General features: G+C 45.1%; 1 protein-coding gene across 1 annotated transcript; it reads right to left on the bottom strand.

The window, feature by feature from the left end:
• On the bottom strand, positions 1-27,521 carry ABTB1 (ankyrin repeat and BTB domain containing 1). The gene is made up of 12 exons (XM_017820635.1): positions 27,396-27,521; positions 25,716-25,778; positions 24,570-24,625; positions 23,355-23,499; positions 21,349-21,508; positions 20,436-20,481; positions 19,332-19,448; positions 14,436-14,551; positions 8,993-9,091; positions 8,236-8,403; positions 5,126-5,326; positions 1-3,367 (listed from the first exon to the last, which is right to left on the bottom strand). The coding sequence occupies exons 1-12, from the start codon at positions 27,449-27,451 to the stop codon at positions 3,161-3,163; spliced, it is 1,434 nt and encodes a 477-aa protein (XP_017676124.1). The 5' UTR covers positions 27,452-27,521; the 3' UTR covers positions 1-3,160.
• Between the last annotated feature and the right edge of the window lie 454 nt (positions 27,522-27,975).

A 27,975-nucleotide genomic window follows, 5' to 3' on the forward strand; every position in this document is an offset into this window, starting at 1 on the left:
TATAGTGAAATAGACTATTTTATTGCTGCACACATGCTTACACATTTCTTCTTAAATATAATGTTGCTCTGATAAATTTTACAATCTTTTTATTTCAGCAAGTGGCTAGAAGTAAATAAAAAGGACAGAGGCAACAAAACACAAAGAGGACGCTGGCAACAGAAGAAAAATCAGAAGGTTTTTATTTTGTGATAAAATCATTTGCAGCAAGAATAAAGTGAATTCAAATCTAAGTTTGTCCTGGCTCATCTTAATTAGAGAGCTTGCCTGCATGCTGACCATCTGCTTATGCATGCTTTTGGATAGCCCTATTTTGCCAAAAGGGATGGGGGGGTTAAAGGATCCCGAGTAATTGGACAATCTGACAGACCTCACAGATGTGACCACTAAGTGCACGCAGACAGATGAGGCATTTGCTTGGAAGCCCACGTGGACTTGCACTACTGGGGAGGCAGATCAAAAGGCCACGCTGACCTTTCCTCCCACATGTACAACTGCAGCCTCACTTGCTCCACGCTTAAGGATGCAGGAATGGAATTATTCAAGAGCAGCCATATGGAAAACGCTTCCCAGCACTGCTGCCACTCCTCTGCCTCCCTCCTGCTTTGCCCATTGCCAGTGTCCATTTGCTTTAGCAGCTGAGGCATCTGCAGAGAAAAGCATTAGCACATTCTTTGGTAATCCTGCTTCTGCATCTCGCTCAGTACAAGCAGAAGGCAAAGGCCACGTTCTGTTCTCCAGTGGCTCCGTGCAAGCCTTGTGCAGGGATGTCAGAGCCACTGCTGTGGAAAGCCGACTACTAAGATGTCAGATGTGGAATTTATGCTGGAGGAGTAGAAGGGATGTGATAAACTAAACATCCTGCTTATGTTCAGTGTCATCTTCAGCCATGTAGGGAGGAGAAACGCAGGGGAACTGAACCAGCTGGGTTAAGCTGTTTCTGTATCAGGCTTTCATAAGCCTGACAGCATGAAAACAAGCAGTTCTGCTTTCACCCTTCTTTTCCAAAATATATGAGACTTCATAGTAAAGCTTTCCTAATAGCCCTTCCCCTCCTCAAGTTCATGGAGATGCTTTTATCAGTACAAGTTGGGCTGGGCTCTTTGGGGGTCCTGTCAAAGCCACACTGAGCTTAGAGATGGACGTGTAGGTACATTCCACAGATCACACAGCAAATGTACAGCTCTCTCCATGTCACCAGCACACTCCTGCTGCTTCCTGCTTCCACACAGCAACATACTCCTGCAGGGACACATCTCCTCCTTCACACTAATATGGCAGCAGAAAACAAAACACAACAGCTCCTTGCACTTCCTCAAAAGCATTTTGAAACAGAATTGAAGCACGCCCTGCTTGAACTTGAGACTTGATCTGCAAGAGACAGCAGTTAAACCCAGATGACAAAATGCACAAGCATCTGGGGTTCAGTTATGTCAATGAACCTCATCCCTGCTCCCCCCGCCCCAGCTCTGTCCCCAGCTTCTGTTAAGTGCAACTCAATCCTGTCACATGATTTTGCCGAAGTACAGCTTCCCCCAAGTACAGTGGCCAAAGCCCAGCGTTCCCTCCTCACTGCAACTGAACACACTCTGCCTAGAGCAGGTGGTGCCCAGAGCCTGCCCACAGCCCTGCCAACAGCTTCAATGCAGGCCAGGTACAAGCAGCTGCTTTCCCTTCCCATGTGAGACACCACCACCATTACAGAAAGCAACATCCTGAAGCTGCAAGGGATCCATGTCCAGTTCCCACATCACACAATAAAAGCACACCTGACACAGATTATTTCAAAATCTTGCCTCACAAAGTGACCAAAATGACAATATGCAGCGGTAATGGCAGCCCAGTGCCCGTGGAAGATCCCCTACATGCTTCACTCAGTGCCTCCTCTCCCTCCCAACCCACAGAACGGCAAAGCACACCCAGCCTGTGCCTTGGAGACCCTCCTGACACACCATTCCAGAGACGGACAGCTCCGAGGGCAGCCTATTTGGCAAGACAAGCTTTATGCAGGGGTACTTCCTGCTGATTAGTGCTAAGGAGAAAGAACATCGTTACCCTCATTAGGAATCCAGGGAGACAACACAAGATAACACGACCTACTGCAGAACACAGATTCAAAAACATTCGTTAGTACAAACAGTGAATTTCCTGGAGAACAATGAAGCTACAAAGCTCAAGGTTGAGCAAAGCTAGAAGGCTGATGAGTAGGACAGCAGCCCTGTGAGGCCCCAAAAGACCCCTTTTCCTTTTAAAAAAGATTTCCAGTGCCCTTTCTTCCCTGACTCACCAGCAAGTCAGCTTTGCTCTACCACAATGGACAAAAAGAAAGGGAAAAGTGCTGTTTCTGAGAAGAAGGTGTTTCCTTCCTCTGTTAAGAAGAAAAGGGCTGCTCTCCCTTTTGTGCATTGAAAGCTACTGCTTTCTAAGAATGGAAGGACTCTGGTCTCTACTGTATTCCCAAAGATGCCTGTTCAGAAAGTAAAGCTTTTTTTTCTGAGCACTTCAAAGCAATGAAATGCTAGGGAAGACTTGGAAATTATTTTGTTTTGTTTTGTTAGGGTTTTTTCATCTAAGAACTAAAATAGCAGGTGAAGACAGTGCCTTCTACATAGCCAAGTACCCCTGTGTCCCTGGTGGGGAAGCACTACCCACCTCTGCCAGTCTCAAAATGCTGACAGTGACAGTGCTGACCTCCCTTCTCATATACTTATTTGGAGAGTTTAATCCAGTTTTCTTCCTCTGCTGGTGGTAATTCAACAAATATTCTGGCATGAGCCAGTTTCAGAAGTGTGTTGTCGGGCAACAGAGCAGGATGGGTCCTAACCTCAGGCAGTAGAAGTCCCCAAAACAGCTCCATCACCACCCCCAACAGCTCACAGCCTCCTGTCTGCACTATGTTGTAAAAAGGCGCAGCTACGATTTGGGATGAGCTCTGGGAGCTACTTCTGAAAGGAGAAACAAAAACCAAAATAAAACCAAACACAAACCAGAAACGCAAATGTCCAGACATAAATAAATTAAAAAGAAATCATGCCTGAAAGTGGATGGGAAGGAGGACAAAGAATGAGAAGAGGAACATTCAGACTGGGATGTTCTTGCACTCCAAGCCAACCCAGTGAGGGCTACGCAGGCTGCATATGACAAGCAGGGCTTGCACTCATCAGCACTCAAGCCCTATACTGGCCAGGAGGTTTTCCAGAGCTTCAAGTTTCTGGTTGGCTTCCTCAATGGCACTGTAAGTCTGCACATTGCTGGTGATGTGGAAGCGGATGTCATCGACCAGAGGAATGGAGTCAGTCTCCTGCCGCTCCTCCACAGCCTCCGCGTTCTCCTTCACAGCGGCCGCAAACTCCTCCAACTCCACCAGCTGGACAGGATGGACAAAAGAACCATTAGGAAGACAAGAAGACAGGTAAAGAGATAAAAAGGGTTGGGTTAATGGTCTCAGCCACTGTTAAAGGATCCCAGAGAAAAAAAAGGAATGCTAAGGGTACATGGAGACCCAAATCTTCCTACATCTCCTCCAGACACCACTTGGAGATGCATCCTGCCATCCATTCTAAGGATACTCCAACAATACTCCAACAATAAACAGTCACAACTTTAAGCAATCTGCACCTCCAACAGCACAATGTAACACTCTCTAACTAAGCAGCCCTAGCCTTGGTATTGGGGCACATGAATATACATAATATTCCCTGAGAAAGGTCCTCAGCAGGAACCAGGAGATGTTGCCAGACACTTTGGGGAAAAGTCTTGTAGCAGACAAGCCAGTGGGTGCTTGTGCCCAGTTCAGAACTAGGAGCCATAGATGACTATCCTCCCACAATGACTCAGCCCCACCACCACCAGCAAGGCAGCTGCTCTGCTCTGTGCCCACCCTGACAGAACTGGGTCACCCATGAATGATTCTCCATCAGGTTCCCCAGGAACATGTGGTGAGCTGAAGGGTGAGAGGCAGCTTCCGTCTGTCTGCGCTACTGAACTGTGCCCACTGAACTCAGCAGGTTGCTGAGCTCTGCTCTGCTACCACACTGCCAAAATCTCTCCCTGCTGCCATCAGTGCATCTCCACAAGATACTGGCAAGGGCTGATGTCTGAACAGCTGGGGTGGCTCTGTCTGTGCCAACACCCTTAGGAAGGCACACTGCCAGTTCTGGGTCCAAAGGCTCCCACTCAAGCTAGAGATGGGGAATGCAAGGGGAACACACAAGTAAAGCCCTACCCCAGCCACTACTTGGGACGTTCAGCAGCTTTTTCAGAAGCCAGAACCTCAGTGCAAGCTATGCACTGAACAAAGTAACAGCCCCAGAATCATTTCCTTCACTGTTTTCACATGCCAAAAATAATTTCACACCTTTTAAGCTGTAGGTGAAAATGTTACATTCCCATGCAAACTGTACGAGCCATTTATAAAGATCTGCCTCAGGTTAAAAACACTCCATAGATTCTAGTTTATCCATCCATATGGCAACTTTCTCCACGAGTCCTAAAACTTCAAGCTATAATCACTAAGGATAACACTTAAATGGAGCCCCATAAAGAAAACTTCAGTGTTAAATTCATTACTTCTTGCTGTTCAATAGCCAATTTCCCCTGCGCAAACCCCTAATATTTGGTTTGTCATCCTGGAGATTACAGATCGCATTGATTTCTCCTTTCTAGAGCATTATGCCAGGAAGAACTACCTCCAGCAAACACTGAAAAACATTTCCTGAACAGACCTTCCCTGCACACGCCATTGGGTTCTCCAGGGTGAAGCTTGTGTATTCAGTCAACACTCTGGGCACAATGACTGATATTTCAGTGAAAATCACCTGCCCCTGGTACTTGCAGAGCTTTTTGGGCAGGTTTTTCACCCCACAGTCCACAGAGATGTGTAGACAGCCACCAACATGTGGCTTACTGTGGTGACATCAGGTACTGCCACACTCCTCCTCTGTTCTAACTCACCATGTGCTTTGCTACTTAACTGCTGCACATTTTCAGGAAAAACATTAATCCAGAGCAGGCAAACATTTAGTACAGACCAAAGTACAACCATAAAATCTGTTGTCTCTATGGCTCACTGTGCAGTTGGATTTATGAGCACATGTGGTCAGTGCCACGGGGAGTGTTTTGGTACCTTCTCAATGATCTTTGCCATGTACTCCGTGCACTGGTCCTCCAGCCGGGTCAGCTGGAAGAGCTTTGCGATCCTCCAGATGCTGATGATGTTGTCCTCATCGAGGATCTGGGCCAGGGTCCTGCCACACAGGCGCTTGAGCCCAGGCAGCAAGTACATGTCTGCCACACACAGCACGTCATAGGCGTTTTCTGGGGACAACTGGTAATGAAAAAAGGACAATTACTGTCCGGCTCTAAGCACACGACTTGTCTCTGGCAAACTAAAGTGTTGTTTGGCCCATTACTGGACAAGTGTTAACTATGGAGAGACAGGAGCTCAATCTTTCGGGCTGGGTCTCCCACTCCTACCACAGAGGGGTTCAAAATGCAGCAGGAAGTTTCTCATGGTGCACATAACCCCTCTAGCTAAGCACAGGGCAGTGCTGAAACACTGCAGTGCACCTGAAAGCTGGCTCCTAAGAAATGTTCAGTGTGGCAGTGGAAGGAGGTAGCTTTTACCAGAGGTACTTCAAAGAGACAAACAGAACAGACTGGCAGGACAGAGAACCTTATCCCCACGTTTTTGCTCCCATCTTATACTGCTGGACTCACATCTTGTGAAAAACACGCAAAATTCTTTTAAGTTCCTTGCTCAGACTGGCTCTGCTAACTCAGCCAGCACAACCTCCCTGGCACAGGGGTACACCCAAGGACAAAAAATTGTACCCCAAATAAACTGTAAGTAAGGCCCAGCCAGGTAAGGAACATATTTCACACATCAAATACTACTGGAGCTTTAACAGGAACTCAAAGTGAATTAAATTCATGCATTAGATGCTCAAATTTGAACTATTGTGAATGGCCTTTAACATTTTCAGGTTCTTGAGCTAGAGAACCACCCTCCCATTTCCCTCTTGGATACTTGCAAGTGATCTGAGGATAAAAATGCTGTGGATAATGTCAGAGAAACCACCTCCAGCTTCACTCAGTCTCTTCCCCCTGGCCGGGCAAATCCTATTTTAGTCAGCCATCTGCGTCACTAACCTGGAACTAGAGCCTCTCTGTTCCTGCTTCTGTGAATTGCAAAGAGCACAGCTCCCCACATCCATTTTGACAGCAGATCTGCAGGATGCAGCATGCCCTGGCCGTGGAGGAGGTGAGGTCCCTTGCACACAGAGACCAAACCACACTGGTCTGGATTGAGCAATGGTAACTGGCTGCAGCGTGGGCCACTGCCGTGATAACCAGCCAGCAGCAAACACACTGCTGTCCACATCTACACATGTGGTTGCTCAGTTGCTCACTCTGACAACCACAAACAGCAGATTATTTCTTCCCCCACAGCTGTTTGCACCCGTGTTTGGAGAGAGCTCACAGCAAGTGCCTCAGCTGTGTAACACCCTGCAGCAGCTGTGCAGAAGAATGCAAGATGTACAAGAGGCACACCACGAGGCCTGTATGCACAGTGGGGTAACAAAGCTCTTGGGGTTATTAATCAAGTGCTGCTTTGTCCCTTCATAAGCTCCAGGAACTTCAGGAGTTGGAGGCATTTGAGTCAGCAGCATTGATGGCTGTAGCCTCCAACTGCTTGATCAAGGACAAACCTGGCAAACGTTCCTGCAAAAGCTGCCCTTGAGCCCCCACAAGTATTCTGATCAGCAATTTCTCTTTGTGCCTGGAGCCCTTTATGTCCTCTGCACACACTCTTCCCCACAACTGCAAACGCTGTTACTACTACATGGCAGAGAGACACCATAAATCATTTGGAAAAAGAAACATGCAATTGAGAATGCTGATACTTGGTTTGAGAATTGCAGGGCAGGGAGAACACTCCATATATAAGTGTGGAACTTGAGCTGTATTCCTATTTTCCTGACCATTTTTCCTGGCAGTTTCTCATGAGGGGTGAACTGTCTGCAGAAGCTCATAGCTTGGCTGCTCAGTTTGAAACCCAAGGTTTCATTCTGCACAGAAACCACATGAGCAAGATCCTTTCAACTCCTACTCGTTGTTGGTTTGTCCTCCTGCTTCCAGCCCAGACAGGACAGCTGAGGCACCCCTCGGAAAGGAATAGCTGTTTGGAAACATTCTTCCTGTGAGTCATCACGAGGAGGGCAAGCAGACTGGAGAGGTCCAAGGGAACAGGGTCACGCTGCGGTGCAGTCACAAGTCCACAACCCCAAGCAGCTTCTTTCCCCCTCTGCCTGCCCCTTCAGCATGTGGCTGAGGGAAGAGTGCAGACAAGTGAAGGATCTGCTCTCTGGCATACCAATGGCAATCCTGCCCTTGCTGCCTGCCAAACATCTCTCCCTACCACTGCCTGGAGGTGAACAGCTCAGCAGAAACAAGGTCACAGCTGTGTGCACTCCCTGCATGTGGCACCTACCCCAGAGCACAAACACTGCTTGGGAGAAGTGACACTGGCAGGTGCAGCAGCGTCTCTGATCGTTGTCCTAATGCCAGAATGTGTTCTCAGATCTTGTAGCAAGATCTTGCTGACAGCATTTGCCACAAAACCAAAGCAGGAAACTAATTAAATGCTGCTATTTGCTGCACCTTCCATTAGGCTGAAAACTAGGTGGGTTAGGGCCATTTTGTTACTGCCTTCAATACTGAGCACAGCAAGGCGTTGGTCTCCCAGAGGAACCTCTGCCTACCCCAGCAATAAATAACTCTGGAAATAATGACTTGCTACAAATGGAAAAGTAGGCTATGATGCCAAGAGTAAATAAGCAAAATCTCTCAGCCCTTCCACATCTCCAAATGTGTTCAATCTGCCATCTACTGGCAGCTGCTCCCCTTATCCTGCCACAGAGCCAAAGAGGGAAAGCTGCAACGCCCTGCATTTATCATGTCAATGAACAACATGCAACCTAATTTCCTGATTTTTATTATGTGATAAAAGAATAGGGATTTGCTCATAAGCATCATGCATATGAACTAAAACCCTGCTTGGCTAACAGTATGTCCCAGTATGTTGGTTCCTGAGACAAAAGCGAGGTAGCAGAGTAGGTCAGTGGAATTTAAGAATACACACAAACACTCTGCTCCAGATGTTGTAGAAAAACACTGCTGAAAACATCTCAGCACTAACCAGCACAGAAGGAAAGGACCAATGGCTGGTCTCACCTCTGTATCATCACTGTAGATGTAGTAGAGGACCCGGATGAAGATGTCTTCTGAGATGTTGTGGAGCGTCACCACAGGGATGCTGGGCTGTGTCTGCAGCTCCTCACTCTCACTGAAATGGTCTTCAAGGAGGGCTTTGAAATAATCACTGCGACCACAGAAAAATGCCTGGAGAGGGGAAAAAAACCAAAACTCACTGCACCAAACCAAAGGGCACTCCCAACTGGCTACTGGAGCAGCTCAAAGATATTTCAGAAGTTCAGACCCTGTAACTCTGATTTTCCCTTTATTTTGAAGCTACATCTCCAACATTTTTCCATACCTTATTTCTGTACATGCCTACTCTCCGAACCAAAAACACAATTCGCAAACTTAAGAGATTTGAAAATAGCATGACATTAGGGCAAGATCTTGAGTTGGAGGTTGGATCTCAAAATCTGTTCTTACTGCTGTTCACCTGCAGATCAAAATTCCAGTCTCCAGACACTGAACTCACAAGCAGCAGGAGATTTTTCAGCTGTGAACGCTGTAGCCAAATCTATAAATTTATCTACTCATCTCTGCAAGAAAGGCAAGGTTTGCTGCTTGGTTAAATGCTTTAAATGTAGTTTTCCAGCTGCAATAACGCTTTTGGTTTTGCAACTGATGAGGCAATGCTGCTCCTGCAGAGTGTATCCAGCATAAAAGGAGGGGGGGCACAGGTAGACCAGAGTCTCAGCAAAAGGGGAGGAGAAGGAAGTAGAGCAGAAGCACATACCTTATGGCACAAGAAGTTGTAATCTTCCACCCGGAAACACACATCAGGACAGCTGTTAAAGTTGTCAGTGCTGTCAAACGGCAACTCCCCAAAACCAACCTAAGAAGAAAAACCAGAAACCCCTGCCTAAAACATTCATGCTTTAAACACGCTCCTGGTCCCAAGTTTGGACTCAAGGAGGAAACCACCATCCACCTATTCCTTCAGCACAGTGCAGAGCACCAGAGATGCTCTGAACACATATTTCAACGTGAGGAACTGGAGAACTTGCACTCCTGATAGAGGTATTCCTGGTACAAGTTACAGCTGCCTCTGTTATCCATGGAAATGTCATGATCCTCTGGAAAGCGTTTCTGCGCCATTTAACAAGGCAGATAACCAAGTGGAGGCATGTAATAGGTTTAGGACTAGCCTTTTTACTGTGTATATGTAGTAAAATATAGATTACATCGATGTATACACCAGTTTGAAATGGTTTGGCTACAATTACTGCCTCACTTGAATAATCCAACATTGCTAAAGCATATTTCAGATTTCTGCTTTGATTTGCAGCCAAAAACAGTGTTGTTGCAGTATTAATACTCTAGTGAATTATTTTAACACCAACACACCTCCACCCAGTCCCACATGCCAACCATGACAGCAGACAAACACAAAAAAGAATCTGTTGGCCTTATGTTACTTTAAAGTGACACTTCCAAATATTTTCACTTTCACCTTATCCTATATATAGGATAATTAAATTGCAACAAAAAAAAAAGTTTATATTCACAGTCATGTAACCAAGACAATCTCTGGAAACAAAAGTTTCCCCTGGTTCTTCCTTTCCAAGCACACGCCCCTGAGCTACCTGGGCCGAGGAATTTATTCCTGCTCTGTCTCATCCAGGAAAACTACACCCAAGTTTGCACCTGGGAAAACCCCAGGCTGACCATAATGATCAGTCTCACAATCACAGACTACCTAAGCACCATTTCCAACATGCCTGCCTCCATCCTGACTGAAAGCAACTGACCTTCAGTTTTACTGAAGAGCCAGGTGACTCCTCCCTCCCGAGCAGGCTGCAACAAAGACACAGCCTGCAACAACAGACTGGGTTGGTGCTCCCGGCCAAGCTCAGCTCACCTGCAGTGAGGTTTCTCACAAAATAGGTTCTCGGATGTGGCAAGGCACCAAGCTGGCAAAAACTCACACCACCAGTGAACATGGTAATCTGGACCCATTTACCAAACCCTTTGTCCACAACAACACTCGGCAGCTTCTGATTCCTAATCAAAGGAAAAGCCCAGTGACATTCAAATCGGGCACATGGCTGTCACAGTAATGCTGGCTCTCCATAGCACCTCTCTCCTTCGAGTCCTGCTCCACTGGGAAACTCCTGTTCCAGAAGAGATGCAGTAATTCAAGGAATGCTGCCCACATGATCTATCACCTGCTTTTCATACAGCTGTAACACCTCCAGCACTGAAGATGAGATCAGATTGTCCCGTCTGTAGATTCTCCATGCTGCTATTTTATTGTTATCTGTGTCTCATGTTTCAAGGCTTTGGTCCTTGGTTCCAACCATGGTCTGCAGACCTGCAGCCTCACTCTGTGCAATGCATTAAAAACACCAGCATCATGATCCAACTGCCTGCTCTGTTTGCCTTGCTGCTATCCCAACCCTGTGTGACAGCTTCCATGTCCTCTCCTAGAAATTCTGACATGACGTTGAAGGCTACAAATTTGGAGGCACATCACAGGTAAAGCAAACCCATAAACAGGCTTTGATAAGATGCTGCTCTGTGGCACAGGAATTGAGACAAACTCCTCATCCCAAACATGCATCCCTTCTTTGCTCTCCTTTCACTGTTCAAAAGTAAATATCTAAAAGGAATCTATCCCTCTGGAATGGACATTGGAGTTTTATTTGTCTCCCTGATTACAAACTCTTCTGGGTTAAATTTTCTGCCTGTAGCCTTGCCTGGTCCCCACTCTGATGCTCAGGTTTACAGAGTCATGTCCAATTCTACTATAAAAGTAGGTTCGTGTCTTTGTCTCTCGCATTCTGCACAAAGTGGCTTTGCAGAATTTTCCCTTTTACTCACCTTTCAAGCCTCTACTACTTCTACTCTCCTCCCTTGTCGTGCTTGAGGAATTCAATCTCCCTTTCAGGATCTCCCTGCAGAAAATTGGTTTATTGCTCCCACTACCTCTATTCATACAACCTTCTTCACATGCCTCTGTCCAGGCAAAGCACAGCTGCCAAAGTCAAGTATGCTGCCCAGGAAGCACAACACAGTCTAACCTATGAAGTGCAAACACATTCCACAAAGCTCAATCACCATACAGAAAAATTCTCAACACTCTACAGCATAAGACTGCTTGAACATTCACAGCATCTTGCAGCCATCACATGTGGAGGATCAAGTCTTCACCGCTACAGATTTCCTATTAGAGCTTAAATAGAAATGTTGCTGAAGGCAAAAACATACAAAACAAATCAGAGGCAGCAATTTGTACCTTGGCCAGATTATCTCAGCAAGAAAATTGTAAATAAATTACAACACAAAATACAGGGGTTAGTGATCCAAGAGAAGATTAGCAGCTCATAACCAGATGCAAGTGGATCGGATACAAAAAAAAACTAAACTGGAAGCATGTTGTAAATAGTTCAGTTAATCTGCCTCTACCAAATGGGCCAAGCAAAGCACAGGAGTAAATGCCATGGGCAACCCCAGTACACAGGTGCAGAGTCAGACATAATGGAACCCATCTACTTGTTTCAAACTGTTCTTCCTACGCATTGCAAGACTTAGTTTTACCCCAAAAGTGAAAAATGGTCACTTTTTGGCAGTCACACCAACTGACAATATAAATAAAGAACAGTATTTATTTCGTGGCAAGCTCTGATCCTTTTAGGTCTGATTTCATCTTGGTTTGGAACTTAAGATCTCAGTTAAAAGGTAATTGAAAAACAATCACAAGAAAACCATGTGCCTACAGTCTCATATACTGGAAGCCCTAGAGTTTCTAACTCAGAGGTCACCTGGCACACATGAGATGAAGAGTCAGGCAGGCAGACAGTGGGAAGCCACATGGTTTTTGACAGCTGCCCGGCTTTTGATGATATTTGACTTAAATCTGTCACTACTAAACTTCATTGCAACAAACTGAGGAAGCAGCTGTTGTGGTCAGAAAAATCCTGGCCATTACTACTTTAAAACAAAACAGAGACCACAACCACACTTGCAAAAACAAAATAGAGACAACAAACACACTTGCAGAAGCAAACACTGAAAAACACAAAAAAGGCTTCCAAGCATAAACAGGAAAGAGAAACAAGTTACCAGAATTATAAACGTGCTTAAGATTTCAAAGAATAGATAGTTCCCACCCTAGAAAATAATAATGAACTGTAATTGGATATCAAATTTTCATTATTGCTTTACATTACTGGACTATGAAACTGGGATACACAGTTTCCTGCATCATTCAAGTATCAAAGACATTACATGCAAATTATTTGTTTATATTGAAACAGAAAGCTGTACAAATCCCTATTTCATATAATATGGCATTACATGACATGCAGCAGCTACAAATGTTTCTTGCCAAATTCTGGAAATTCTGGCTTTTATCCAGAAGCCAAATACCTATTTTGTTCTGCATAGGCTGGAAAAAAATAATGGATGTTTCTCTTGAGAACGTGAATGTTTGTACGTGACTATTTAGTTGTCCCTGACATTTTAAGTTACATAGTTTGTATACTATTCCTTGTATAGCAACAAACCCTGGAAGAATGAGGATGTGCAATGCCTCTGTCCCAGAAAAAACATGCCTAATTCACAGAATTTAATAATTTGGAAACATTAGGACGAGATATAAATGGCATTAGGATGAAGAGCTACAAAAAAGTACCACAAAAAAAGAGAGAAAAATTAGAATTTTATAGAATTTATCAGGGTTAAACAAAGCATCTACCTTTGTGCATGGCACACAAATTCTCTAGTGAGCGGATGTGTGCCCATGCCCTCTTTACTTCTACAGCCATAACAACTCTAATGCTTGCTTTCATTCTGATCCATGAACACAGCAAGCAAACCACAGCTCACAATTCACACTGCTGTCAGATGATTACATTATTGCAAGTTTCCTATTTTCCTTCCAGCTCCTATTCTACATAAGAGAATTAAAAAGGAAAATGTTTCTAACCCTCTAGAACAGCCATTAAGATCTGGAAAGAAGCAATCAAACAGGATGTATTCTTTTTATTTGTGAAGTGACTTAAAAATTTATGTAAATCTCACTGTTTGGGGTCCTTTATGCTTTTTTTTAATTCCTGGGGAAGTAGTCTGAGGTTTACTTATAGTATCACCTCCCTTTAAAACCTGCAAGCATACAGAAAAGCATATTGGAAGCCACAAACAAATGCACGGTTATTTGGAGGAGGAAGGCTACGTAGGAAAGATTTCTGTACTGGTAATTGTAAACCTGATGGAGAAAAACTCCCTCTATAAAGAAATATGTCTGAAAAAAGCCAGTACAAAACATATTGGCCTATTAAGGTAAGAAACCTTATCCACGTACTGACACACACATGTGCTGTCTTGCACCAGGCAGGTCTATTTAGCAGGGGACAGAAAGAAGAAAGGCAATAAGCTTTGCTATATCACTCAGTCATACGAACTCTGGGCATGGCAGTCACCTAAAATGAGTCCACATTATTAAATATAGTGGTTGGTATGAGAATGAGGGGGAAAAAGGGCATATATAAGAGTAAAATGAATCTGACGATGTTACAGAAAACACCAGATGCAGGGGGAATAAAGACCATTAATACTTATCCTCATTCTTCCACAATTGGGAGAGAAGATCCATATATATGATCCTAATTAATAAAACTGATGGTATTTTAACACAGTCATCATCAACCTGGGGGGCTATTTCTAAGGGTCAAGACATAGTTCGGAAAAGCAGATCTATTGCCAGTCAAGTTAAATGCTCTTCAGAGGGACTCACATTTCTGCTGGAAATACTTTGAGAGTTTGAAAGCACCTCTCCACTGCATGGTGTCAGTCCCCAGCAAGCCACCTTCCACCTGCATGTTCCTTTGGGTACCAATGCCTGATGCCAAAACACTTCTAATTCTCGAGAAAGATGGCACAGAGAAGAGCTGAGGGTCAACTCTTGTCCCATTGCAGTCACTGGGGAAATCCCACCAACCACATGAAAAGGGTTTTATTTACAAGATCCCTGCCGGGGGGAAAATCCAAGGGGAAGGACCAGCACTGACAGCCCCATTAAACAATTTTACAGCATTTCCCAGCAATAAAAGCCTTTCAGCACTTGGAGCACAAGAAAACAGGCAAGCACTAAACTCTAAATGGCAAAACACAGCGGAACCCGTGTGCCCAGATATCCCAGCCCCACGGAGAGCAGAAGGAGTAGAAGTGCTCCCTACCCGCAGTTCGGCTGGCAGGGCGCAGTCTGCCAGAAGAGCCAGATCTTCCTGCAGCCGGCAGTTACCTGTGGGCTCAATCGTCAGCACTTTCACACAGGTCCCTGGCTTGGAAGAGACTGGAAGAAGCAAAAAAAAAAAAAAAGAGAGCAGAGATGCCTAAATTCCTCTATAAACATTCTCTCCCGTTTAGATAAGAGACACTCCAGGAAAATCAGTACTGCCATGCGGCTTTTACTGCAAAACACACACGATTCTTCTACGTAAGCACACACTCAGCACCCCTCAGTGCAGCTGGTGAGCAGGGCAAGAAGGGAATGCACGTATTGTTGTCTCTCCTCAAATCTCCACTTAATTCCTTATGCTGGAATATCAACTGTGGGAAACACAAAGTTGTCACAGGCATATTTCAAGCCCAACTTGCTCTTTGTAATCCATGTTATCAAGTACAGTTGAGGACCATGGATCAGGATACCCTCATCCCTGTAGGAGCCACTCATACACTGCCTTCCCCAGCTGACCACCCCTACTGCTGACAGCGTCACCTAAGGTGAAGCTCATGCCAGGGAGTTCTTAGTCAAAATTATTCTGCTTCCATGCCTCTCTGCTCTGTCACGTCCTCTGATGGGTCCCATTTCAGCTGTCCCATCTTTACTGCAGGGAACAAAGGGATTTCTTCCTGTTTAGCCAATAAGTTCTGCATGCACAAGTCTGTCCTCTACTCTCTATCCGTGGATCCCCAAAGCACAAAGACCCCCAGAGCACCCAGACTGCTGCATGTGCCTGTGTTCTCTGCAAATGTTAAATAAGCATCACTACCACCAAAGAGCTCAAATAAATCATTCAGAGACAGCAACTTCATTTGCCTTTTTCAGACCTAGTGTGTCTTACTGTCTTGCCCATTCAGCCTACTCAATAAAACAGCCCAATAAAGGGGAAGCAAAACACATGATCATACTTTAGCGGCCTTGCTATGACCAAAGTTCCCGTGGAGCTCACAGAAGCCAATCTTAACTTCAAACAAGCAGCAGCTCAAAGTACACCCTGCTGTTGTGTTGCAATACCACCACCAGCACAGCCTTTCCTCTTTCTGGCCACCTCTGTCCCACAGCTCCCCACCTGAGGTTTGTATCCAGGTCAGCATGGTTTGGGGTGAGGACTAGAACACATACATAGAGAAGCTTGCGAAAAAACACAGAGTACCACCAGAAAATGCAAAGTTGTGGTGAGGAAGGCTTGAGATGCTGTTGGGAGCCAGAGAGATGCAGAGTTAACTATGAGGCATTCAGAAAAACTTCTGACAGGTATGATTCATGGCATTAAAACCCCTCACAGGTGAATCACGCCACCTTGAGACCTCATTTCTCCTGACATTTTGCGCAGCATTACATGAGCTCCATCGGATGACTCCATTGGGTCGTGAGTGAAACAAGACCACAACGTGCCACAAAAGAAGTTCTCCACCCCCTCCTCCACATCACTGCTTCACCCTTCAGATATGCCACCACTGTACTTCGAAATAGGCTTCATATCCCAGAGAGATTACTGGAAAGAGAAGGATAATCTACCAGGACAAAATAGCCAGGTACCAGGATTGCTACACACAAAGCTCACCAGCAAGGAGAAAGGCTGCCCTGTTAGCACAAAACACTACCCTCAGATAGATTATTTCCAAGGTAAATAAGCCAAGAGGAGACCTGGCACCAACACAAACCAGACTGAGTGCATTTTCTCAAAGAGCCCTGTCCACTTACAGACCAGCGTGAGAGAAGCAAATTTCTCACTGTGAAATTAGAAATTCTTTTTGGCAGAGAGAATAATTTGTATTTCTGTAGTGCTTACTGTAACAGTCACCAGATCAGTCAGGCTCTCTAAGTGCTAACGGACCCAGCAAGTTTTAAGCAGTAGTCAAGGCAAAGAGTTCTCTTGGGATCCACAGAGCATCTATGCCTTTTCACAGCAACACACAAAAGAACAGTGATCTGTCTGAGAAGAAAATCTATTCAGACACTGCATCTCTCAAATACAAGGGAACAACATTTGGTATCACACGCAAATCTTTCCTAACAGAGACAACAAAAATCAAAGTGGTGAAACAGGAAAATGCTTTTGGCTGCAAGCAAGAAGTAGAGGTCATGACCTTGTTGCAGGAAAGAGGAATGAAGGGGGTTCTAAAAAAAGCAGCATAAACAATGCAAGGAGCTTGAGGGAACAACCCAACTATGGCTGAAGTTGAGAATGGAGGATTTTGTCTTTCTTCCCAGTCTAGCCTGGCTGCACAGCACTGAACATCACCTACCACTTCATGAGCTGCCTTGGTTTTATTGCTCAATACTTCTCTGTAGTATTCTGTTTAAATTGAGCCAATGCAGCCACAAAAGCCACACCAAACTCCCATCTCAAACCCTTCAAAATGATGCCACACTCAGATACATCCTCCTCCCAATGCCACAATTAGCTATAACCACAGATTCCGTACAGTCAGTGTCTCTGCTACAAAGGCAAGCATGACAAACCTTGTTCTCACCCTCTTTGCCCTAAAACTTGCCGAAATAACTGCAAAACATTTAATTTCTAATACATATGCTTCAAAAGGAAGGATTATGGCTTAATCTGGACAAATTGTTTGAGCTCTTCCAAATACTGCAATAGTTTTTTTCTCATTACAGTCACAATACACTTGTGGAGGAAAATAGACAGGCATTCACACCCAAGTATCTCAGGTGAAACAGAAGGCACTGGGTCATCCTCTTCCTAAACTGTCTGTGCATGCCAAGATACTAAGTGCTTTTGAAATACTGATTAACTCTAGATAATGAGATTGCAGAGACTGCAATTATCCAGTGGAGCTTCAGAGGCTTGAGTGTTGTTTTCACGTTTCAACTTCATAATACAGATGCAAGACATGGCCTTGCTCTGCAGATCTGAATCAGATGTCTATTCCACATGAAGCACTTTGAGCAGGCAGAGGTTTCTAATGCACTCCAAGTAATGCTTTGTCAAGTGCCAAACACGATGTGAACTAACATCTTTTCAATTTTCAACTTCTGTAAGTCTTACATACGTTAATTTCTGCAGAATCGAGTTTTCCTGGTTTCCATATGAGATCTGACATAAGAAACAAACTTTTAACAGACCTATCAGCCGTTCTGTCTATTCCTTTGAATTCAACCTACCATAATAAAAATCAATCTTAGTATTTCCATCAGTGTTTTACACCACCCACTGAGTATGTCTTCTGTCAGGCCTAAGAAATGAAGAGCAACTGTTCCCATCCCAAAGAACACAGAAATTAAATTATTTGTCTGATGCCATCCAGGAAATTTGCATTACATTTCCAAGTGGAGCTTGTATCAGAAACTTCCAACTAACCTGAAACTTTACTTCATCATTTTCCTTTTTAAACCCCACCAAGAAGTCAGCTTTCCTGAAGTTCACAAATTTAAGCACCTTATTTTCCTCCCACAATACAATATGAGATTTTAACTAGATGAATTAAGGTGGAATGGTCGCCTTCAGTGTCTCAGTTAGATCCTGGGAAAAAAGATAAAAAGGAAAAAAACAGATCTCCAGCATCTCACTGAATTACTCTGACATCAAAAGATGCCACAAGATAATTTTGTTACCTGATTGTCTGAGTAGTTTTTTTTTATATTCATTCACCACTCCCCTTTTCTACCACTTATTTAAACAGTATCTTACACTTTTTGTGGCAAGAAACCAAGAAATCCATTTCTCATCTCTTCAGATCCATGTTTACATTTGTGTTTACATGGCAGAAGTAAGACTTATGATACAGCTTCTGTAAGGACTTGCACCCTGGTCTACATGGGAATAGTTGAACCTCAGTGATCTTGTACCCCAACACCACCAAACAACTGCATGTGCCCAAGGGGAGACATACACATGGTAATATCTTCCATGTGATTTGTACATGAGGAATTTCTGGAGCCAGAAGTATTCTCTCTATCAGTTGAGCCCTGCGACTTCAGGAGGCTGAATAATCACAACTGGTATTCAAAATAGTTAGACCCTTACCTCTTAAATCAGGGAAGAAGATGCTATTGACTTTAAAGCCACAGACTGGAGTCTCTTCTCAAACCAAAATTAACTTGACTGAAGTAAAGGATTTAACTCAGAGCATGGAATGATAATCAGATGTTTTCACCCTGAAGGTTTTGTTACCTGATTACTTTTTTTTTACTTTATGACTAACACCACTTTGCCCTACTTGTGCTGTTTTGATTCCTCTTCACGTGTCCCTTAGCTTGAGCTAAAGAGATGATGATAAATTCCAAGTGCTGGGTTTCATGCAATAAGCTTATGTCATGATTAGATCACAAGCTATTTGGATAACAAAAAGTCCTTAAATAGAGGATTGTATCACTTGAGGTTTGGCACATCCATGTGTTATTAATACACACACACTTTCAGAAATACTTCTCTGCTTTTAAAAGAAGTGTTATATCTCCCTCTGCACCCGTTTTGGGCCAATTATCAAACATTTTACTTTGGTTAAGGGTCAGATAAACTCAGAAAATTACTTTTAACTGTACATATTTTATCTCCCCAGGGATTTAAACAAGCTCTCTGCTAAAAGGCACTTCCCAATATACCCCATCATGCTCCACTGAATGTCTGGCAACCACAGCAAAGTCCTGCTACCACTATAATGAAAACACTCAATACAAATGATAAACATGCATGTGTCAGAAACCACTATAGCTGCTCTACAGAGAGGCCATGACTGAAAAGTATCATGCAAACATGGGAATTCCACAACAGAATCATTTTCTGGAAGCCCCAGGGACACCATGAAACATCCACCATCACACCTGCCTGTTTCTCCCTGAAAGGGCACAGAGGCACAGCAGAGACAACAGCAAGTAAAATGCTTACCAAATTCATAGACTTTTTTACATTTGGTCTCCAAATCATCGATGAGGTCCTGCAGCCGACACTGCTTGGCTAACCTCTTGCAATCATTGACATATTCTACATCGATATCAAGACGACCTGTCAGGAAGGAATGCAGTCAGCTCTTTTAACCCACGGAATTAGGTGTAAAAATGGCAAAAAATTACAGTCTGAAGACTTGATGGCCCAGAAATTCAGTAGTTACACTGACTTACTTTTCAGCATGCAGTTGAGACTCACTCCCAGATGCTAAGACTTGGTACCCCACTACCCACTTATCAATCACAGTTTGGCATTTAATTCACACTCCCACTTTCCAGGGTCTATCCTAATAGCTTCATTCGAGAGTCCAAAGACCAAATGGGCTATACAAAACATGTCTAATTCCCTCAGAAAAGGAAAAAAATAGCAGCACAACAGCAGCGGGCATGACTGCCACCATTGGCTGCCTGGCTTTGGGTAAGAGAAGACTTTAGGTTCACAAGTTGTCATCCTAGAATCTTTTACAATCACCAAAAATATGACAAGGAACATTTCTGAACACACTGGAGCGGGGAAGGAGAACCTTGCAGGAAGCGTTACTTTCTGGCACCCCCTCCTGGCCTGAGATAGTTCAGCACCTAGCATACCTACAATACAACACTGGGCATTTTCAGAGAAGGTTTGGGATCAACTTCTGTTCAAAAAAAAACCTAGAGTGTAGTCAAAGTGTTCAGCACACACTGCTCAGGTCTGCCAGACTGAAAATGTTTTATGTGGGAACCTGGTTTTGCCTTCCTTAAGTTAAGAATACATTCTCCAAATCCATCCAACCAATCAACCTAAGGTGATTTTGTTTTTAATTGACTGTATAGTTACTGGCAGGAAAACAACTGGCAAAAGGTACAAACAATTTGGAAGAGCAGGCGACTGCTCACATTCTCCCCTTCTGCCAGCAGGGAGGATGTGTTGGTGACTGGTGCACCCTAACACAGCTAAGTGTAAACTAGTGCTAAGTGCAGCCTGGGCCACTCAAACAGTGCTATGGCAGAGGCAGACAGCTGCCTTCCTGCCATGAACACATACACTAGAGGGTAAGTCATTTACCTGTGTATAGATACTGCAGAAGAGCACCAAAGGCTGCTGGATTAATCTAAAAAAAAAAAACCATGAGAAAGTTACTGTTAGAATTCCCATAAACTTAATAACAAGCTTGAAACATGATCCTGAATAGTCAAAAAAACCCACTTAAATAACAACTCACACACTGCACCCAATTTCCTTGCTCCTCATGCTGCCACTCCATCTGGCTCACACAGCTCTTTACTGTATCAACTGATACTAATCCCCCAAGTGCCTCGGGGGACAGGACTCGACTAATGGAGGTGCTCCAAAGACATGGTTGTAATACAGACTCTGTAAAATCCAGCTTTACACTGGTCATAAACATTTCCACCCTTTGTTAATATGAGAGGAAAGACTTGTTCTTGCACAAAGAGGAAGGAGAGCAGTGTCCAGAGAAACTGGAATTACGTTTGTTAGAAGAGGTTTTGCACAGCCAGAGTCAAGAGAAACGTGCTGGAGTATTGGTGATTAATGGATGGAATGTACTTATGGCCTATTTAGTTATTACTGCAAAGACAACAAAAGGGACTCAATTAGTACCAATTATGGAGGTGATGTCTTCACCACAGACCACCTGTCCACCAGGAATTAGAAAGACCTAACTCATCCCACAGAGGGGTCGTGATGCAGCTGGTAGATGGTAACAGCTACCTGGTACTGCAATTAAGATACGTGACAGAGGGAACAAAGGGGAAGTATGCAGTCTGCAGCCTTTTGTTATCTACATAAGATGCTATTTTACTGCATAAAGCCCTTCTCTTCAACTTGGGTCATTCTGAGCTCCAGAAGCTACTCACTGTGGAAGTTAACCCTCAAACTGTCTTTCCTACTCACTTTTCTCGTGTAGTTGGAACAGCAAAAGAAAGGAAAGAACTGCAAAAACAACCCTGCTCACCAGTGGATGCTTCAACACTATCATATTTTTCCCCTTCCATTTGGTCTCAAACATCTCTGCAAAGTAGGCACTGCGAGCGCTGAGGATGCAGCGATGGGCACAGAAGGATTTGCCATGAACAATGAAAACAATGTCGCTTTGGTAACCCTGCTCCAGCAACCTGTGAGGGACACAGAGAGAATGAGACAGGAGAGAATGGAGCAAAGCTGGTGGGGGACACGGTACAATTAGGTCTAAATGAACAAATACCTCTGGGCATTGCAGTCTCTCCCTGACCAGTGAGAAGGTCAGCACCGGGGCTGGTACCTCGTACACTAGACTGGGATCTCTCCCTCCCTTTGATAACTCAAGGAAGTTTTGTTAGTGCAAGAAGGCTGGAGAAAGAAACCTTCCTGCCTTAGGGGACCACCTGAATGCAGGGAACAGATTTTAAAGTGGAACTAGTTGCCCCCAAACGCATCTCTGAAAGTTAATTCTGCTTTTAAATTGTCAGATGACAAAAAAGCTCTGCAGAAGGACACACTTTCAAAAATAATTACCCCACTACAAAGTAAGGTGCAACTTTCCTGCTCTCTGGGCACTATCAGTGTGCATACTCTAACCATGCAACAAATAGGAGAGGACTTGATGTCACCTGCTCCCAGAAGAAGGATGTAACAGGTATAAAAAACAAGCAATTACCACATCAGAGGTGAAGAATTCTTTATGACTGCATGCCCATACCCTCCTCCTTTAAAAGGAAAAAAACAAGACTGCTTCTTCTAGAGTTTACAGTAACCATCACCAGTGTTTCCTAATGCCAATCACCCCTTGCATATATATCCTCACAAACATCCCCAAGAGGTCTAAACAGGTGGACATCAGGCATAATACTTCTAGAGAGCAGGGCTGGTGCACAGAAAGGTGTGGGGGTCATGAGAGCAGAGTCTTGATTGCTGATCTCAGTCTCCTGCCACTAGAGCATCCTTCCTACTAGCGTCTTGCCCAAAACCAAAAAGAAGCCTTAGGGGTTTATTTTTTGTCCCCCCTACTGTTGCCCTTTGCCTCAACTTTAACACAAGGTCTGCTTGGAATGAGAAGCAGAAACCAGCACATTTTAGCTCAACTCTGCATCATCTGAGCCACAGAGTCACCAGTGCAGCAATAAATCATCCTGCAAAATTTTACTTCCCTGAAAGCCAGAATCAGATTCTACTCAGATAAATGAGTTTCCTTCCTTCCCTCTTTCCCCACAGCTTCAGAAACTGGGACTCTGTAGTAATGGAAAGATTGTCAGATCTTTCTAGGACTTACTAGCTCTCCAATTTCGAAGATACAAACGTTGAAACCTTGTGGGGTTTTTTACATCAGTCCAATGGGAAATAAAAAGGAAAAAAAAAAACAAGTCTGTGCAATAACATCAGAACTACCAGGGTAGAAAAAGAGCAAGAAGAAAAGCAAGTTAGGCTGCTACTCATGGTCTAGGCTAAGACTACAATGTATGACAGGCAACTTTCAGAAGTATCTTAAAATTAACAATTTTAATGAACAAAAAGAAAGAACCGAATGCTGTCACTATGAGTGAGTTTCAGACTTCCTAAAGTGCTCCATATTTCACAAATGAGAAACCTGATATCAGTGTTGAAAACCTCCACTTGCAGGCTATAGCACCTTCAGGCCTGAAATTTAATTTCAGTTGACATATTATCCTAAATTGCTGATGTGGTTTTAGTGATCTGATTTTGGTTTGACAGTCAAAGATGACAGCTTAGTGCTTCTGAATTATAAAGACCAGGTTTTTTTGGCTCTGGAGTCTGTACCTCAGTCACTGGAGGCTATATTTTATATGCACACATACCTGGAAGTCATCCCTTTATGGCACAAAGGAACATCCCTTAGGAAGCTCTACATGCTCAGGAATGAGACAGAGTTGCCTTTCAGAGCTGCCCTTAGCAGAGAGCTCAAATATCCAGGTTAGCAGCTACGGAAGGATGATGGAATGCTCTGCACATGCCTCATCTGCTTACCTCTGCAGGAAGACATCATAGTAGTCTCTCCTCATGCACTTTGCTGTGATCTGTTTGTACTCCTTCAGCAGACGTCGGATGGTGTCACTCAGGGCTCCATACAAACAACGCTCCCCATCAAAAGTGTTGGCCTCACATTTCGCTCCTGCAAAACCACCACAGGTATGTGCCAGCAGGCACAGTTAAATCCTTCTCAAGTGTCCCCAGGTGGCCACTAAACGAGTATGACTTCTGTCTGGTGACATGTTTCACTGTGATCCCCTGTGCTGCCGAGCATATTTACAAAAACTAAGCTTCCCTCACGTGTGTACAACCTAAAGCTCTTGTCCCACAGCCAAATCCCTTTCTGAAGATGTCATGACTCATTTGTCATAAAATGACCTGGGTACTAAGCCTCTCAGCATGGCTCCAGAGTGTTCTGGGAAGACAAATCTTACTTTACAAAGAGTATGATCACTTACTGGACTGTTAACAGCTCCTCCTAAAAAGCATTTCTGCTTTGCATAAGGCAGAAGATGCCTCTATAGGTTAGACTCTGCTAGAAATTTGGAGGGCATTTGCATTTTGCTACTTTAGAATTACACAAGTGGTTGATTAAGATGCTTTGAATGCAGTAAAAACGACAAACCTTTTGAGATCTGACTCTGCACTCTGATTCCTCTGCCAGAACACCACCACTACCCAAGGGAATTCGGGTGCTGGGAACCAAATGGGCAGGCACTTGGCCTGGATTATTTGTCTTGCTGTGTTCGAGATTAGCAAAATCCCCTGCATTTCACCTTTAAATCCTGCTTACAAAGCCAGGCTATCAGAACAGTACAAGAAAATTTTACACAGACAATTCTTCATATGAAGCACAACCCTTACATCAGCATACTCCCAACAGCAATGCACCCTAAAAAAACACCAGCTGTGATTTCAGAAAGTCGTGCTGCCTTGAGCCACCATAAGAAAGCTTCCCTTTCTGTGCATTTTCAGGATTTCAAGCAAATTGAGAAATTTCAATCAATTTCAAGAAGCAAATTCAAGCAGCAAATGCCGGCAAAAGGGACCATGAAAGTGTGTCCAGGACTCCCACGGTAGCCTGAGATCGCTGATCAGATGGTTTGTGGTAACAGAAGAAGTTTCCACAAGGGACAGCTAGAAGGATATTCAATCCCAGTGGATCGATATGGATAAAGATACTGCACCCATAATCAGGACACTTTTGCTCACCGTTGGCTAGAAGATAGCGTACAAGCTCCTCATGTCCACACAGGCAGGCGTAATACCTGACAATAACAAGAGAAAGAAAATCAGATACAGCAGGAAGCAAAATTCAGTGTCTAGGCACACCAAGGTACACATACCACAGCACTGAGAGCATCCCTGAGAAGCTTAGAAGATGACTCCTCTTAGGAGTAAGGAGTTGCTACTGAACAGCACAGGAGTCTGATCCCAGCAACAGACTAAGCAGGATCTGTTCTCAGCACTTCTAGGCACTGCAAGGAGATCTCAAGGTCCCAGTCTAGGTCCTGCATCTTCTGCTGCACCACCAGTTGCCAAATCCATCCTCGTTTTAATGGAGATCATTTCATGAGCACTCAGCAATTCTACTGAATTCTTAAAAACACTCCTTGCTCCTTCTGCTGTCTGACTGCTGCACACTGTGATGAGCAGGGAACAGCACTCACTGGATGTACAGCAAATCCACTCCTCTAAGTCCTATGTAGGATGAGTTTTGTTTTCTCTTTTGTGGTCTGAGCCTTTCATCATTCTCTTCCACCTCAAGCAGTCCTACAAACTAGGAGAATTCTGTAATGTGCATTGCAGCAGGCAAATGTTAGTCTACATTTACTTTGGGAAGTTATTCTGTACTCCAAATATACTGCAGATATCTAAATGCACTTTAGAGTTGTGGGGAGGTAAAAAGCTCACACCCTGCTCCTCAGCAGCTGCACAGGGATTCCTCACTACCTACTGCATGTTCAGAGCCTTGCCAGACACACTGTGACCCCACAGTCACTTTGCATTTCATCAAGCCACGCCTTCACCTGAAAAGAGATACTGGAATGCCATAGACTTTGATGAGGAAATAGTCTAATGTAGCCAAGAACAGAGTGCTTAATCTAGGTAATTTGGTCACAAAGTGAACCACTCTTCTGAGCATCACTACAGCAAGCGTCAGTCAGATGAGGAGATAAAGACATATTTAGCACAGCACTGGCAGAGAAGAGAAGCAGAACCATGTAGCCAAAGCTCCCGAAAAGCAGAACCTGAGACATTTTGTAACAGTGCTCGTGGCTGCTGCTGCTGAGAGAGCAAAGGAGCTCTGAAGGCCCTACACCCCACCCAACCAGCGCTCCAGGCTGCAGCACTCACAGGGGTGTGCTGTCCCATTTATCACGGACATTAATTTCCACATCTCGCTGTTCAAGAAGGTATCTGGAAGAAAAGGGAGAGCAAAGTTACAACTTCTTGCAGCTAGTCAGTCACATTCTCCTCTTTCAAAAATGTAACTTTGAGTTCATACAGGAACTTCCAAAGGTATGACAGGATCTTGCATTGGATTTGGGGAGCTGTCACCTACAGCTGAAGGGGCATCAGTCAAACCTTCAACCCAAAGAATGGTGTTCTGCAGGATGGTCTGGCAGCTCCCTTCAAACTTAAGTGGTGCACATAGGGAAAGAATGGAATCAAACCCACCCCTAACAGGTCAGTAATCACAAAAGAAATGTGAGCACTTCAGCAGTACCTTCTCTTTCTCCAACTGTGTTCACAGCCTGGATGCTCACAAATAAGTGGTCAATTCCACAAGGCCAAAGCTGGACTCCCATCCTGCTTTTCTGGACACAAGCAATAGCACCAGTGTCACTCCAGACTGCTCTGAATTCCTGCCACTTCCTTGTCCTGCACATTCAGGCTATATCAAATGCTGCCAACAGTCCCTCTCTGGCATATCTCGAAGCCAGGCTTTGCCTTGCAGACAAATCTCCTACACAGCCTGGCTCTTGTTAGAGCCTGTCCACAACTACTGCAACAACCACCTCTGCTCACCACACGCAGAAGTCCCACTCAGCCTTCATAAAGATTCTCAAGTTTGGGCTTTTTTATCACCCACCACATCAGTCCTCCCTTTCACTCTCTTCATCTTTCCTGTCTCAGACTCCAGGTTCCTCTGACCACATTCAAAATCCCAATCAACTCAGCTCCATTCTACTCAGTCCCACGCGTCCCCCCTGCTTTGACAGCATTCTCAGACAAACCATTTCTCCATTATCACTTCTACACTGGTCATCTTAAACATCTGCAAGGCCACCCCCCAGGCCCTTTCTTCTACAGTAAACTGCAAGCAATTTACTGCTTGCATGATTACAATCTAACATGATTACAAAAATGATGTAGGATAAAAAGGTGAAGAAAAGTCTTACACTCAAACCATGAGATGCGGGAGAAGAGTCTGTTGTAAACCCTTCACCCTGCAGACAACAAGCCCATGTCTCCTGATCCAAAATCACTGCAGCTCAGCTGTGCTGCTTTGACGTGAGCAAGAAGACTTGACCTGAAATTTGGCATCCTGGTATTTCTCAGAGATTCTCCCACAGTCTACAGCACAAGGCGTCTAAACATTTTCACGACGATTCCTTCCCAGGGATCCAGCTTCCTACCAACCCAAAGACCATTTGAGTAGAGAAACAGCAGCTGAAGAGAGGAGCCTTGTGCAAGGACATTCGCCACTGGCAGCAGCATCCACACCCGCGGGTACGCAGTGACACTCGGACACCCGGCAGAAACCCCACACAAACCGAAGCACACCGGCAAAGACCCGGTGCACACCCAGCTCCCCGGGGTGCAAAGTGCACGGACGTCTAAAGAAACAAACCGCTCTTCCCGAGGCTGCGAAAGCCGCCGGGGAGGCCTGGTTGGGCTTCAGGTAAAACCCGTCCCGCCGAGGCCCGCCCGCCCCGGCAGGCCCAGCCCCGCAGCCCGGGTGACCAGCGGTCGGTACGGGGGGGACGCCGGGACCCGCTGCCCGCCCGGCCCCGGCCCGGCCCCGCTCACCGCACGCGGCTCACGTCGCCCTTCTTGCAGCTGGTGAACAGGTCGCTGGTGTCCATGGCCGGGACAGGCGGCGGGGCGGCGGCGCCGCATTGACGCGGAGGGCGGAGGAGCGGCCGCGGGGACCGGGCCGGGCCGGGCCGAGGGGCAGCGGCGGCGGCGGGGCGGGAGCGCCGGGCGATGTAAACACGGCGGCGCCGCCGCCCGCCGGGCCCAGCGCGGGCCCCGCAGCGCCCCCCGCGGCACGGAGGACCAACTGCAGCCCGGAGGACCAACTGCAGCCCGGGCCGCCCCCGGACACGCGTGGAACGTGGCTCTGGGGAAGGGGGGCTGACCCGGGACACAGCCGAGGAGGGGACCTGGTCCAGAACGTGGACCCGAGGTGGTCTGGGACCACACGGCAGGGCTCTCTCTGGATCACATGCAGTTGTAATGAGAGAGGATCTCATGAATCCATACAAATATCCCAAAAGTGGGTGCCAAAAGGATGGTGCCGGACTCTTCTCGGTGGTGCCCAGCGACATGATGAAGAACAATGGCCATAAACTAAAAACCAAGAAGTTTTACCTCATCAGGAGGAAGA

This window comes from Lepidothrix coronata, unplaced genomic scaffold, assembly GCF_001604755.1.
Source record: "Lepidothrix coronata isolate B3197 unplaced genomic scaffold, Lepidothrix_coronata-1.0 Scaffold84, whole genome shotgun sequence".
Lineage (NCBI taxonomy): Eukaryota > Metazoa > Chordata > Aves > Passeriformes > Pipridae > Lepidothrix > Lepidothrix coronata.